We start from the raw sequence: 16,540 nt of genomic DNA, 5'->3' as shown, positions 1-16,540 counted from the left end.
TTAATTGTTTTGAATTGAATTATCATGCATTGTATTGTATTGGTGTTTCACAACAAAAGTGAACCATTCAGTGTCAGCCACGAGTAGGGACCTTTAAATGCGATACTTTATGGGGGGCATACCATTAACAGCACAGCAATAGCACTCATGTGGTAGTGGATATTCACTCATGGTTATGGATGTTGGAAGGGCTGGAAGTGTTCCAGACAAGAAAAGACATCCAACCGAAGGTCCTGTGCTCAAACACAGACACTGTGAGATATAAGCTCTAGAAATACCATCTGTCCGTCTACACGGGGCAGTTTTCAGTTATAAATGCCCCTTCCCCTTTTCGCTTTTAAGGTCTATTTCTATTTCGTTAGTGATAATACATTTTGTGCTAACAAACGGATCTTCTTCCCATTTGTTAGCTGGTACGGACATTGTTAGATCTGATACACCGGGCAAAATTGTAACTTTTTTGTCGCACAGTTTAAAATGGCTTGACCTTATAGTTTTAGACACTGAATTCTAATGTTTTTAGAAATTTTTTTAGGCATATTTTGTGACAGAGAAATGACATTTTATCTTTTAAAAGTAAATATTTTTTAATATCTTAAATAAGGTGTGAAGGGTGTCTGTGCAGGGGTAGGAGATGAAAGTGCACTTTTGGAGTGTCTTTATTCTCCATGGCAAGAGAAACAAAGCAGCCCAGCACTGAGCTGGTCAAACAAACCACAGCTCACAGAGACAGACAGTGTTGGCAATAAAACCCAGGATGTTTAAGACCCAGCAGAGCGGCAGTATTACTCAGGGTGAGTGAACACAGTACCGAGGAACAACGCGCTGAACTGGACGAGTGTGTGTGTGTGTGTGTGTGTGTGTGTGTGTGTGTGTGTGTGTGTGTGTGTGTGTGTGTGTGTGTGTGTGTGTGACACTGGGCGTGTCCTTGGGCTATGTGCCTGATGCACCATGACATAAGGCTGTTATTACAATACGTTAAATATTTACATTTTGTTCTAAACTGCACAAGTGTCTGAGTTGTATGTATATTAGGCCTCAGGAACATCCCTCTTCAGTGTCCAGCATAGGGGGGCTCCACTTTCCTTGGTACTACTTTACACTGGAACAAAACACTATGAGTGATAGAGAAATTCTGAGAACGTCCTCCCAATGCCGTCTGTTTAGGCTTGATGTGAGAATGATATACTGTGAAAATATTGTTGTGAAAAAGGTGCTTAAAATATGTTTCTCTTTTTAAACCCACCTGTAAAACTGATTTTTTATGGTTGGTGGAAAGTCAGGGATAGAGTTTATGGTTGTGAGTACTTGCCATCAAACTCTGAGTAGCTGCATGGGTCTGTAACAAAATCATGGGTTTGTACAAAAATAAATAAAAAATTGGTGTTTGAGTGTTGAGCTAATAGATCCTAAATCTGAGATTTGGATTTCTTTCTTTCTCCAAGGGTTATCTGTCCTATTAGTAATTATCCATTTGACATTGTAATGTATCTGATTAGCGCTGCTGTATCTGTATCTGATTAGCAATGCTAATTATTTGTTGATAATTAGCTTTGAGATTTTTAAGATGCAGTTAGTTTTATCTTTGGCGCTTTGTTTTTCCAGTAAAATGTGATCTCAAGATTTTAACCACAATGGAGGGGGCAGGGAGAAGGAGAGGGAGATGCTTGGATAGGAATCATTGAGAATATGTTGGTTATTTTTGATAAAATTGGAATTTGGAAAGTTAGTAATATGCCAAGAGAGAGTAGAAGGTTCATCCAATGCTGAATATCATTGGTTAGTGTTTTTAGTTTCATGAAGTGGTTTGAGATTGTTTATGCAACTTTGACAAGTGGGAGAAAATTTTAATGCCCAAATATATGATATCTGTTGGGTCTCGTCTGGTCTGCTAGTTGTTAAATGGTTGATTTAGTCCATTTCATAGAGTAATTGGAGATTTTAGAGTATTTCTCAATGGTTTCGCTAGACCCATGTACTGGAGAGATTGGATTTTGAAGAAAAAGTGAGCTGTCATCTGCATATCAGCAGATTTTGTGTTCCAGATTTAGTCTGGGTTCACTGCAGCTAACAGTTCTATAAAAACCAAGAATAAAAAGGCTGGGGGCAAAGTAAGGTGCATCTAATGAGGTGGCTGGTAAGTGTAGATATACAGGAGAAGAACTGACAAACGTACAGAGAGCTAGACGAGTACTCTCAGCAGACACGGGACTTTGTTAAATGACGTTGCAGATCAGAAACAACAGACTGTTGCATGTTCCAGCTCCTCTTCGACCTTGTGCGAGGGAGTTTCATCACCCACAGTGCTCAGCTCAATGAGCAGCACTGTGGGGTAGCGCTGCTGATGATTCCTGGGATGTGAAATCGATATTGGTTTCATCATGAGAGGCTGGGCTTGTCCCAACTTCTCGTTCAGGAAACTGTCAGGGGGCTTTCAGACTCTCTCCTGGACACACTCGTCCTCTCCTGCTTCCTTTATCCGGCTCCCTCTCTTACGTTTGTCTTGCACACTTCACTCACACAGAAAAACACATGCACACACACAGTCGTTTCAATCTCTATGTCCTTCTTCTCCGGCGTGTCTGTCTTTTACCCCATCGTCGTATCTCAGTGCCCTGGTTAGCTTGACCTGGACTTTGTAAGACAAGGTGAGATCACAACTGAAAGCATAAATGCTCTCACCATTAAACTATTGGGATTGTTCTGTCCCTCAAGGGTCTAATTTTACATCATTTCCTCAAGCTCTTCATTCCCGCTGACATCACTGACAGGACACTGCAAATGGCCTGGTCCGTCAAACCAAAAGTCAGGACAGTTGGCAAGTGTAAAGGCTGCAGGGAGGGGGGATGAAAGGTACTTCTTATCAATCTGCACGCAACCGTGAATGTGACCTTTTACACTACACTCGAACCGTTCATTCTTAACGGGAGCAAACATACGTGGTTGAGGCATAGAGAAGGGAGCTAGGGAAGGGAATCTTAAAAGCAGGCGTTTGATTGGCAGCTGTGTTTATGTGGCTGACTAAGAGAGCAGAGGTGGCGTAAAAACACTTCTGGATAAGGATGCACCTTTCCTCCTCCTTTCTGTGCATCCCGCGACGCTTTTGTGCATGCACATTTCATTATCGGGCAGCCAGCCTCTTCAGTTACAAAACAACTCCATGACAACTCAAGATTGACAGTGCTGGCCTGTCTCACCTGACATGGAATAGTGGTAGGACACAATGTGGTAGACATGCATGCATTAGAGAGAGAGAGAGAGAGAGAGAGAGAGAGAGAGAGAGAGAGAGAGAGAGAAGGAGATAATTACCTCAGGACAAAAGCAAACAGGAATTAAAGACAGCATATCTCATAGTGCATTAATCTGTCTGTCCTCTGGATTTTAATGATTAATCCCATCTACTCTATTCATTAATTACTGTGGAGGGGAGAAGATATAATGAGACACACAAGCATGAGCATACACACATGCAGTTTTTTTTAATAATGTTTCATAATCTTTGCTTTCCAAAATTAGCTTGTTCAGAAGAAACACCTAATAGAATCTTAATAGAAATCTAATAAACACCAAATAGAAACCTAATAGAAACTCAGAGCAAGGTTCCCCTTAAGCTGTTTTCCAAAAGGTTTGAGTTGCAAAGTTCCACAGTGAAATTGATACTAAAATGAAATGGGTTTTAAAATGAAATGGGTTCTGATATGAAATGGGCTCCAACATTAAGCTCTAATGCTGGCGGTATGGCTCCTGTTATTATGTATTGTCTCTCTCAGTTCACTGTTTACCCATGATTCAACTGTTTACCCATGATTCAACTGTTTACCCATGATTCAACTTGGCAGTATACAGTAAAGTCTTTAAAACGTTGAATCAGGTTTGCAGAGTCACTGTTCAGATTGATACAGATTGATGCAAGACACATTCAGTTTCATAGATAGATAGAGAGAGAGAGAGAGAGAGAGAGAGAGAGAGAGAGGGAGAGAGAGAGAGAGAGAGAGAGAGAGAGAGAGAGAAAGAAAATTTATCCAATGAGGAAATGACAGTGCACACATAAACACACACAACTTTACACATTCTAACTTCAAACCTGTAAGCTCTCTTCTCTTTTTAGTCAGTCAGACATCACAGTCCACGCGCCTCACAACAAGATAAAACTATCTGCTCCTTCTCTGCCAAAATCTCTGTGAAAAAGCACTGCGATTGATTCTATGGCTGTTACTAAGCCATCCGTCTGTCAGTCGTGCCATTGTTTGCATCCAGCAAGTCCTGACACACCCGCTTCTTCAAAGAGTGCTCTCACACATGTCTGGGACACAGACACAGGAAGGAAAAAGCAAAGGAAGTGAGAAGATGGAGAAGATCTTTGTGTCTCAGTGACACAGACGTGCCTGCTGGTCATGAGAAAACTGCTGTTTGTTTCTTGTTTATAACCTGCTGTTAAAAATTCTCACAATAACCAGTTCTGTTCTCCATCGAGGAATTCAGAAAGTCCGTTATGTTAGTCGGGGCTCATATTATCCTCAACAATCAGATTATTAAGCTTGTATGAAATCTGAAGGGAAACCGTAAACCTGTCATTTTATTGCTTTATTTTTCCATCTATGACTGGATTTGGGCTATTTTTGCACTTTGATCATATTGAATATTAAAATCAAACAAAAATTCTATTTATCCATCCTCTAGCAGTACCTTAAAAACAGATTTCTCTAGTATGGGACTTGCAGGCAGCAGGACGAACGTGCACTGTCACACATGCAGGATGGAGTACAGGCAGAACAAGCATGAAGACATGTAGATCTGTAGCTGGAACATACAGTGAGGCCAATGTGAAAGACTGAAAGAACAAGATCTAGGAAAAAACTTCAGGTAGACCAAGAAATGAAGAGACAGGGCCAGCAGTGTGCATGATGGTCTCAGTACTTCACAGCATCCAAACGAAACCTGACACTGTATACAGAGACACTGATTACTGGGTTATCAAGGCCCAGGAGCAGGTGATATTGATCTGGAGGTTCCAGGACTTAGGAGTTAGGAACAGATCTACAATGTCCCTGAGGCTTTCCTGTGTGGTCTCAAAAAAACTTCTGTAGGCCAGGGAAAAGAGAATGAAGACAGGGAATCACCCCTAGAACTGGATACAGAGCTCAGAAGGAAGGAAGGGAGCCATGCCCTTGGCCACAAATCTCCCAGCATAGGATCTACTGGCTCTGGACCAGGGCTACAGATTAGTTGTAACATGTACTTGAACACCCCTTGAACAAAAAAGTGTTGCCCCTTTTGGGGGCAGTCCTGTAATAAAGTCGAAGGACAGATGAGACCAAGGGCGCGAAGGCACAGCCAGTGGGTGCAACAGATCAGCGGGCCTTCCACTGAGCACAGGTGCAACAGGAGTTCACAAATGCTCGGACGTTCCATGCAGGGCCACCAAAACCACAAACGGAGAAACTCAAGCGTCCATGTGACTCCCAGATGCACCGAAAAGGGGGATGCATGTCCCCACTCGAGGACCCGAGTTCTAACTGCCTTGGGTACATACAACCGCCCCGGAGGGCCTGCACCTGTGTCTGGTTCAGCAAAACGGGCCTGACATACTGCCTTCTCAACGCCCCAATGGATTGGTGCTATGACGCGGACCCTGGGGATAATGCTTGAGGGTGGAGCAGGAGAAGGCGAGGATTCCCACTAGTGGGATAAGGCATCTGGTTTAGTGTTAGTGCCTGGATGGTACAATAAAGTAAAATCAAACCGGGCAAAGAACAGTCGCCATCTGGCCTGGCGCGGATTAAGGCGCTTGGCCTGCTGTGTGTAAGCCAAGTTCTGGTGGTCCGTCCAGACCAGGAAGGGGTGTTTTGCCCCCTCCAGCCAGTGCCTCCAGTCCTCGAGCGTAAGCTTCACTGCCAGTAATTCAAAGTCGCCCATGTCATAATTGCTTTCTGCCGGGGACAGACGACATATTGCAGAGGGCGCAGGGATGCAGCTTTTGTCCTTTCCTGATTGCTGGGACAGAACTGCACCAACACCCACCTCAGATGCATCCACCTCAATGATAAATGGAAGCTCTGCATTTGGGAGCCAAAGAATAGGAGCTGTGATTAGACAGTGCTTTAGTTCTTCAAATGCCTGCTGGGCTTCGGTGGACCAGCAGAACCCACCAGACGCCTTCCTGGTCAACACAGTCAGTGGGGCTGCAACCATGCTAAAGTTCTGGTGCAATGCTTCCTGGGCTTCACAAACATCTGCTGCAGGTTTGTGAAGCCCAGGAACCATTGGACCAGACACACCAAGGTGGGTCTAGGCCAGTTCTCCACAGCCTGTACCTTGGCCGGGTCCATGCATAACGCGTTGTGGGAGATCCCAAAAAGGAGATGGTTTGTGCATGGAATGTGGACTTCTCCAGCTTGACGAAGAGGTGGTTCTCAAGCAAGAGCTGGAGGATCTGCCTAACATGGGTAATATGTTCGTCTACCATTTGGCTTTAGATCAATATGTCGTCTAAGTAGACGAACACGTACCTGTCAAGGGCTTCCCTTAAGACCCCATTGATGTACCATTAGAAGACAGTGGGTGTGTTCATCAACCCAAACGGCATGACAAGGTAGTGCCCAGAGGGGGTGATGAATGCCATCTTCCACTCGTCTCCCTCCCAGATTCTCACCAAGTTGTAAGCACTGCACTGGTCCATTTTAGTAAAAACAGAGGCCTGCTGCAGTGTCTCGAATGCTGATGTCATGAGAGGCAATGGATAGTGGTCCTTGCTGGTTATTTTGTTACGGCCCTGGTTGTCTATACAGGGGCGTAGCCCACCGTCTTTCTTCTGACAAAGAAGAATCCTGTGCCAGCCGGGAAGTAGGGCCAAGGGCTCTTGTATATACTCAACCATTGCCTGACATTCATGCCCCAAAAGGGAGAATAGGCATCCTCTAGGGGGACTGGAGCCCAGGAGGAGGTTTATGGCCATGTCATATGGCTGGTGGGGAGGCAATAGTTGGGCCTTCTGTTGGCTAAATGCTTCTCCAAGGTCCCAGTATTCCTGGGGGACTCAAGACAGGTTCGGACTGCTGGGACCAGGACCCAGACCGAAGCTTGGGTAGCTGCAAAAAGAAGGTCTGACATGTCAAACCCCAAGACAGCACTGACCAGGTCAGCCAGTCCACATGGGGATTATGTCACTGTAGCCAGTTGCAAGTTGTGAGCATGGATAATATGCAACGCAATCTGTTCAGTGTGTGGGTCAACTCGTAATGTGACTGGACGAGTCTGATGGCTAACAACCCCTGGCTCAAGGGACCGGCCGTCGATGGTGGCAATGGGTAGGAATTCATCCAGTGGGACCAGTGGCAGGGCTAACTTGTTGGCCAACCCAGTGTCGAGAAAGTTGCTTGCCGTTCCCGAGTCCACGAATGCCTGGAGACATGTTTCAGACATTTTCCAAGCAATTGTGGTACTTAGGAACAACCCTTGAGCTCAAGGAGGACTGGTTGAGGCTGTCAGGGGTCCTCCCTCCCCTAACGGACATTGTCTTTTCCCCCGGAGCTCAGGACAAGCTGGGCAGAGGTGACCTGAGCTTCTGCAGTACAGACACCTCCCTTCCCACATCCGAGCGTCGCTCTCACTTCAGGAAAGGCGGGTGTGTCGTCGAGAGAGGCGGAGTATCTCAATGGACCAGTTCATGTTTAAGCTCTTCGCTGAGGCCCCGATGGATTGTGGGGTTCCATCCACTTTTGGCTGCCAGAGTGTAAAATCCGATAGCGTAATCAGACACCGCTCCTTTCCCTTGATGTATATTAAGGAGATGCGAAGCCTTCTCCCCTCCAGCGATGGGATGGTGAAAAGTCCAAACTCTGCCGCAGTGGAACATACATGTGTTTGGTGCTCCCAGACTGGAGTGGCCCGCCCATGCCAGAGCCCACCCAGTCAGAAGGGAGATGATGTATGTCACCTTAGTTTGCTCAGTGGGGAACCAAGAGGGCTGCTGCTCGAAATCCAGTGAGTATTGAAGGAGAAACCCCCTACAACCTCCTGCATCACCGGCGTAGCACTCACGGGCAAGGAGCAACAGTTCCGAACGCGAGGTAGGCAGGATTTGGGCTGGCTCTGCCACAGCCCCGGCTGCCTCCTGACTAGGGGCAGCGATGGCACTGGTGCTCATGTCAGGAGGTCTGTCAGGGCCTGCAACTGAGAAGTGATCTGTTGCAGGGCCTGCTTATGTCGACCAACAGTCACCCCCTGATTGGTCAGAGCCACCTTTACCTGTTCTAGGTCTAACAGTTGAACTGGGTCCCTGGCTGGGTCTCTCTGTATTATGGGCTTGAACCCAGGCCAGATAGGTGATAGCACCAACAGCTTACTGGGTGAGTAACCATGCCCGAACGATGGCGGGCCCGTGTGTGAAACAGTTAGTTCGTAGAACTGGTAAAACAAGAAAAGTACGTAAGCAAAGGCGGGGAGTGAACCCTAGCAAATTTTGTTGCAAGGGGAACAAATACCCGCTAGACTGCGGCAGCTATAAAACAACCTACTCATAGATTGCCCTTCACAGGAATGGAGGACAATAAATCTAGACGGGAAAAATGAAACACCACGCCAAACGTGGGAAAAGGGAGAACCAAGGATGCCCTGGGGAAAGCCAAACTAAAACTTCCCAAACAAAACCAGAAAACAGGGAGAACTTGTAATGGCTAAGGAGAGCCGTGGGAGAGAGACAGATTTGAGAGGGAAAACTGGAGAGGGGAGGGAACATATAAAAACACGGACACCCTCGCATCACAGAAGTGAGGTGTAGCACGAGGGCTCACAGACCTCAATACCCGAAGAACTTTGGCAAAGACCAGCACTGAGTGACTGGCTCACTGGGCTTATATAGGTGTAGCCCAGCTGTTGGGTGTTAAGCCTGATTAGTGGTGTGCCTGACTCGAGGCCTTCCTCTGCTGGCCAGAGGGGGCTTCAGCCTGGCACTGACCCTTACATTAGTACCGTCAAGCCAGAGCTGATGGAACAGAGGCTAGTGGATGGAGGAATTATGATTCTATCCAAGATCTCAGCTGGCACGGTCTTCCGAGACTGTTACAGGGTGATGCCCGTCTGGGTTACAGCCTGAGAGCTGTGGCACTAGACAACTGGAGAGACATCCTCTGGAATCTCTGGAACATTGGGGCAAGAAATGGTAACAGACTCAGCAGCCTTCAGGACAACAGGTGGCAAACAGACCCAGGTAAACAGAAAAGACAGAAAACAGAAAACATATAGACGAATCAAAAAATGAAGTGACAGAATGTTACCATCTCAATACTTCCAAATACACAAGGAAAAATGGATCTGATTACAGAGCTAATGAGGAACAGATGAAAGAGGTGTGCGCCGGCTACAGCTGTAAACTCATTCAGCGACATAATCACCGATTCAAGTTCCATTATATGTGAAACAAGTGAGATTAAATGTCAACAAAATATGCTGGTAATATGCTGAGAGATGTTATTTGTAGTATCCCTGTTCTAGCATTGTATCCGGGAATATATCTCCAGGCTGTGATAAAAAGTTTCTATCCAACTTCCTGACAGGTAGAACAATTCATTGATGGGTTTTTTTCCTGAAACCTTGGTGAAGGCATTTCACCTGATGGGAGCTGGCCATGCAGTGCAGGCACAGACGGCACACCTGCTACAGTCAGTCACAGACTGGACAAAGGACAAGAATCCTAGCTGCACCAGTCACGGGAACAAGCATGTTTACTCCATCTCCGTCTGCGCTGCTGGAGGAAAAGGGGAGAGAGAGAGAGAGAATACCTGCAGCCTCCTGAAAGGTTCAGGCTACCTCAGTAAAGCTGCTCTCGGTTGGAGGGGTGATATTTAGGGGTTGAATAGGGAACTCAGTAAGAGCAGCACAGCATGATATACTGACTTCATTCTGCAAAATAAATGACTCACATTCAACACCATGTCAAATTCACGAGAGAGACAGAGAGAGAGAGAGAGAGAGGGAGAGAGAGGGAGAGAGAGAGAAAGAGGGAGACAGAAGGAGAGAGAGAGAGGGAGAGAGAGAGAGGGAGAGAGAGAGAGAAAGAGGGAGACAGAGGGAGAGACAGAGAGACAGAGAGAGAAAGAGGGAGACAGAGAGAGAGGGAGAGACAGAGAGACAGAGAGAGAAAGGGAGAGAGAGAGAGAAAGAGAGAGAGAGAGAGAAAGAGGGAGAGGGAGAGAGAGAGAGAAAGAGGGAGACAGAGAGAGAGAGAGACAGAGAGAGAGGGAGAGACAGAGAGACAGAGAGAGAAAGGGAGAGAGAGAGAGAGAGAGAGAAAGAGGGAGACAGAAGGAGAGAGAGAGAGAGGGAGAGACAGAGAGAAGCACAGTCAGAGATGAGGAGTGTAAAGTGCTGTCACATCTATGCATCTGTCTGGTGGTAATGGTGTACATTTAGTTTGTTCTTTTCAGTGGGATTTCTTAAGCGGGTGAAATTACCTGCACTCTCATTAAAAAGTTTTCCCTCTGGAAGAGTTCAGCCAAGCAGCATCCATTGCTTCTACACAAGAAACAATCCTGAGCTCCTCAGATGAGAGACTTGATAGTTTTCGAGTTATTTGTGCATCGGTTAAAACCAATGTAGCAGAAAACTGTCATTCTTTATCAAAATTTGACTTAATTACCTCTTTTGTTGCATAATTGGTTTCCTCATATGAGAAGGAACCAGTAAACCAGCAAAGTTATGAAGGAATGTAAAAGTGAAATATCTGATGACACCAGGTATTCCTTCTGTTCTCATCTCACCTGAGTGCCGCAAAAACCCGACGTTCTGACCCGTCCAGCCAGGCAGCACCGTGGGCCTGCCCCATCCTCACTGTAACCCCATCAGAGCGTGCCTCCTTAACCTTCTGTGACACCCACTATGGCCAAGGATGAATCCTTTTACTCAACCTTATCCTGCTGACTGGCTGCATCTGAGTTGCTGTGCCAACTGCCTGATTGACTGAGCGGAGATGGAATATCCAGCCCCCCGACGGGACACGCTGGGCCGCTGCTGTGTTAGACCCAGGCCCGCCGAGCAGGAGACTTGCAGCATGGATGGACAGCGTCACAGTAACAATTTCTTCTAAAAGCCTCAAAAGAAAGTGATTAATTATGTGATGATGATGGCGTTATATTGCTGGGGCGAGGTCCGCTGAAACCTTCCGTGTGAAACTCTTTTCTTACCAGCATTGATCCACCTTCCATAGTCTTTGGTCTGATTCCGATGCTTACTGGTTAACACGGGAATCCTCAGGATTAGTGTTAAATGCACAATAAAGTTGGCTTCAACGGGAACCGTGTAAACAGCTGCTATTCAAAACGTTAAATCTTGAGTCTTGTTTTTGCTCAGAAAAAGAAATGACAAGAAGTGGAACAGTTTTGCTTAAGGATGAATATGCAAGGAATGTGAAGAACGAATCAACACCCATTTAAGCAGAGCAATCTGAGAAAAGGGACTCAAATCACAAATCAGATCAGGGATGATTAAGGGACTTGCATGTCCAGTCTACAGTGACAATAGTCTTAGTCAAGGCTTCGCATACCTGTAATGTGCAGGTATGGGGGTTTGAATGAAACACAGAAATGAAGAAGAGCTCCTTAGGAACCTGCTTTAAGAGCTGTACTCAAACAGACATCTGAAAATGTAAATAAATTCATGTTAAATATGCATGAGTCATGCATGCAGTTTAATGTTGGCTGTTGACATCCTGATAAGCCACTAAGCTTTCTTGTAAAATGTACATGCTGTCACTCACCTAAATCAAACAGTACTGATAAATGACCGTTTTTGTCTATTGAAAAATCACAAGTGGCAATTAGCTGAAACAAAACAGATATTCTAACTTTAGAGACTAGTATCATTAACTCGAAACACCCTATCTGTACTTCAAGAAGTGCTTTAAAGGCAAGGCAAGGACGTTTTCTTAGATTAACATGTTCACACTCAGAGATCATTCAAACTGTTTCACATGGAAGAAGGTGAAAATATAAAGATATTTAAATAATGAAATTAAATAAAGCATAAGTGTAGATTAAAATAAAATCAAGTAAAAATACATTTAAACTAGATTAAAAGAAAAGTTTAAGGTCAATGCCAAATAAAGTCTTCAAGTTCAATTATAAACACAAATATTAGTTAGTTCCAGTTGTGTGTAGCACAAAGGCTAAAGGTTGCTTCAGTGTGTTTATTTTGGGTTTTGGACTTTATGAGCTGAGTCCAGCTAAAGATTTGATGGACATCAGCAAAGTGGCTGTTTATTGACCTAAACAGGACGTTTGTCTTTAATAAGTTCAACTGCTTAAATGGAAGTCAGTGGTTGAATGACATGGCAACTGGTCAACCAAACTGACCACAATACTACTCTGAGGGAAGAGAGACTAGCTTTCCCTGGTCTCCGTAACAGTAGAACAAGTTATTAACTATTAATAGTTTATTACTAAGTGTTATATTACTAATATTTCATGTGAACATGGTAGGGTTTTGTTCCAGGCAATCAGTCACAGTGATGGCTCATGTCACTGTGGTCCCAAGACCTCAAACTACTCATTGAGAAGTGGCGAGATGGAGTCTGCTTTCATGTTCTGCGTTTCAAAGCTCAGCAGACACACTGCATTGGGAAACACAGTGAAGACACAGCGTTGTAGACTTCTGACCTCACACTGACATGTGCTGGTCAGCAAGTTCAAGGCTGGTAACAGTGATGTCATAACCATATGCTTCTCCTTCCTTGCCTTCTTCTCCTATGAGATAGCGGTGGTGTCACATGGAGCAGGGGTTGCTCTGCGACCTCGGTAATAATACTGTTCAGGGAGTTGGCGGATATTTGAGACGTGGACCTTTGACTCTCCATCTGTGCATACAGTGATGATGTCATACTTTCTTAATCTGTGTAAAGCGTTGAGTTCCTATCTGCGCAACAATCGCCCTTCCCCCCACACACGCGCTGTACTGCCACAAAGGTTCACGTTTCATCATGTGCTATTGGAGACCTAATGTGATGCGTACTGTAATGAGATTAGTCCTGCTCACACCACTGTGTTTGACAGTGATGTGCTACAGTGAGTGTCATCTCCGAAGCTAAATTTGTGGTGTGTGTGTGTGCACTTTTTAATGATAAGATAAGATCCTGAGCGAAATTGTTGAACTTTAGTGGACTGCAGTAAATAATGGTCTATTAATCTGTGTCTTAAGAACAGGTACTGTACTCTCTCTCTCTCTCTCTCTCTCTCTCTCTTTTCCTGTAGGGGCGTGGGGGGTGTGCATAGCTGAGGAGTGTGGCTCGGCGGGTCTGCAGTTTCGGTCCGTGTGGTGTGCTCACACCGAGGGCTGGAACACACACCAGTCCAGTTGTCCCCCACGCCAGCGTCCAGCCCAGCAGCGTGCGTGCGTGAAGGTGTGTGAGTGGCAGCAGCAGGTGTTTGAGTGGCGGCCGTCTCCGTGGGGCCCCTGCACGCCGTCCGGCGCCTCACCGCCGGCTGATGGGTGTGTGACGGCACAGCGTGGGCTGCAGAGGCGGAGTGTGACGTGCGCACGCCGCTCCAACCGCACAAGTGTGAGCCCACAGGCGTGCGAGGCCTTCGCTCCCGTGCCTGAGCTGGAACAGGCGTGCTTGCTGCCATGCCCGTTAGACTGCGTGGTCTCCACCTTCTCCCACTGGTCGCCATGCAGCCGCACCTGTGGCCCCGCCCTCCAGCACCGCACGCGGAAGGTGTTGGCCCCGCCCCTTTACGGTGGCGCAGAGTGTCCCGGCCTCACTCAGACCCGCCCCTGCGGTCATTACAGCACCCACCCCGCCCTCTGTCCTTCTGACCAACAGGAGCACAGCTACAGCTTGTGGGCCGGGCCTTGGAGTGCGTGCAGACGCAAAGGGACAGCGCCCATTGGAAGGACCACGGTGGACTTTAGTAGTGGCATGACTGGACTGAAAACACCGAAACCTTCCTATGCAGTCAAAGGCCATTCTGAGATCATCGACTTTCAGCGCCATCCCTCTGATCAAGACACAAACCCCAGAGCATCTTGGGATGTTCAGATTGGCTACCAGACACGCCAGCTTCGTTGCACACATAGCAACGGCAAGAATGCCATGCTGAGGTGAGTTTACTTACATCAAATCTATTAACCCAGTCATATAATGCATTAAAAAATTATAGAGGTCATTCAAGGTCACTGCAATCTATCTGAATAGATAGAAATAGACAGGAGAACTCATAATAAACTATTTTATAATAAATCATTTACTGCTGAGTCTCTACCAGCGTGGTGTGACTGAGCTCAGAGCCCAGTCTTGCGAGTGTTGGGTTTATGGCATGCAGTGTAGTTATGAGGACAGTTCTGCTCCACTGAACTGGGGAGATCTTGAGTGAGTGCTTCACACGCCTCTGACACGCCCAGTTAATGATGACCACAGCTTTGCCTTGGTTTAGAAAATGCCATCTGGCTGCAGGGTTTTGCTATGTGACTTGCTTACAATTATCTGTCCTCTTGCAGGCATAGAATGCATTGCATTTGTGCATGTGTGTGTTTGTGTGGGGGGGGGGGGTATGAGATTTTTCATATTCACTGAAGATTCTTTCCTCTCACAAACATCTCTTCAGAGTATTATCACGAATTATTTTAGACAAATTCAGATCCTCAGGATGGATGTTATGGCTATTAAAGGTCTAGTGTAAGAAAAACTAGACAGTATCCCATCTTGTTGTCACGGAACACTCGCCTCCCGCGAGTCACGTGGTTTGGCCCGTCACGTGCAGTGGGAGGATTCTCGTTGGTGGCCACACCTGCACACACCTGTACCTCATCCTGTCTGTGTATTTAAACCCATGTCAGTGTGTGCAGTGTCGTTGGTCATCGTTGATGTAACGTGTTAATGTAAGGTTAATGTTCTTTTCGTCATTGTTAAAACGTATGCATGTTCATCGTGTTTGTTTAATGTCAACTGTTATATGTTCATGTTTGTGTTTATCGTTTGTAATACATGTGAGTGCCGTTGTCGTTTTGTGTAAATAAATGTTCGTCCACGTCGCTGGAGTCTGTGCACGCTGTCCCTCGCCCTTCAGCACTCGGGCCACCGCGCGTTACACTTGTACTTTCTAGTGTTGTTAACATTGATTAAAGTGGGGCTATTGGTGTGTGCATGTTTAAGATAAATCATGGTTTGCCATCTGATCTGAACCTGTGGTATAACAGCATTTACAGTAGTTTTTACTTTACACATTTTTAAAGCTGTAGTGAAGTTCTTAATATGAGTAAATGTATATTCATAAATTTTGCACTCCAAGTTTAGCCTAAACAAAAAAGATGATCCTTTAAATGCTTAAAATACTATTGAAGACCTAAATGGTATCATTTCATCTAAAAATATTATGGGCTATAGTACATTTAGGCTATATTATATTTAGCAGAAAATAATTTCAGTCACACATGAAGATTTATCTTCCAGGCATGTTTTATGGTCCTACACATCAACAAAATGCCATCAATACTACATAAATAATTATTTATCATGCCATCAATAATGCCGTCAATAATATATGATCAAAATAAACTTTTTGCAGAGAACACAAAGGGTTATTTTCATATGAATTGTGTTTTTTATTTATTATTATAAGATTATTCTATATCTCTGAGGCCTCCTCCTTTAGAGTTACTACAATTCCTATCAGCATGTACAAACAGAAGAGTAGCCTTATTCATTCATTTGTATAAAAATAATGTCCTGCCCAATTTTGGCCTGTTCCTAGCTTTTTATTATAAAATTATTGAGTTAAATGACTCAGAACTCCAGATGCACAAACAATTAATTATTCTAATTATTGTTTAATTATGTATGTGAACTCTGCTAGTTACTACTGTTATTAGATTAGTAATATTGGCATTTAGTTGTGAGGACCTGAAAGATTTGCACTTATACTATTAAACACACTTTTAGGTCATTATGTTTTGCTCTGAAAAAATGGAATTTTACTTGATACCTTGATGAGAAAATTCTGTCTGTCAGTTTCAGAAGGAAGGCCTCGGCAGACCGGCCCGTGTGCTTTCACTGCTACTCCACACATTTCAATGCTCTGTGCATTAGGGAGTGTTATATGCAGTAAGGGATTAGGCAGAGTTTCACATTTTGTCTCCCACAGCACAAAACATTTTCTTTTACACAACCACAGATAACACCCTGGCTTCCCAATGCAGTTATATTTGGCATGTTATAACTTTTGTTTTAATTTGCTTTGATGTGTTGCTTTACATTTAAATCCAGAATGATTGAAAATGTTTAAGACATGTGTCAGACTAGTTTGCATATAATGTAGTACAAATCCCAAATACTTAAATTAGCATATTTATAGATAGATAGATAGATAGATAGATAGATAGATAGATAGATAGATAGATAGATAGATAGATAGATAGATAGATAGATAGATAGATAGATAGATAGATAGGTGATGATAAGTTTTTTTTTTGTTCCCAGTCTTTGTGACCATCACAGCACCCCTGTGAACTTTCGATCTTGTGTAATGCCCAAGAACTGTGAGGTTTCTGATTG

General features: G+C 44.8%; 1 protein-coding gene across 1 annotated transcript in view; it reads left to right on the top strand.

The window, feature by feature from the left end:
- thsd7bb (thrombospondin, type I, domain containing 7Bb) overlaps positions 1-16,540 on the top strand; it is a 60,198-nt gene that overhangs the window by 18,757 nt on the left and 24,901 nt on the right. Inside the window, exons 3-4 of the mRNA XM_081708622.1 lie at positions 13,242-14,091; positions 16,466-16,540. The exon at positions 16,466-16,540 is cut by the window's right edge and continues 174 nt beyond it. Coding sequence (XP_081564748.1) covers positions 13,242-14,091; positions 16,466-16,540 — 925 coding nt within the window. The remainder of the gene's footprint in view (positions 1-13,241; positions 14,092-16,465) is intronic.

This window comes from Electrophorus electricus, chromosome 26, assembly GCF_041902795.1.
Source record: "Electrophorus electricus isolate QZ-2024a chromosome 26, ASM4190279v1, whole genome shotgun sequence".
NCBI lineage: Eukaryota > Metazoa > Chordata > Actinopteri > Gymnotiformes > Gymnotidae > Electrophorus > Electrophorus electricus.
Note: the sequence above shows the minus strand (reverse complement) of the source record. Positions and strands in the feature narration are given on the sequence as shown.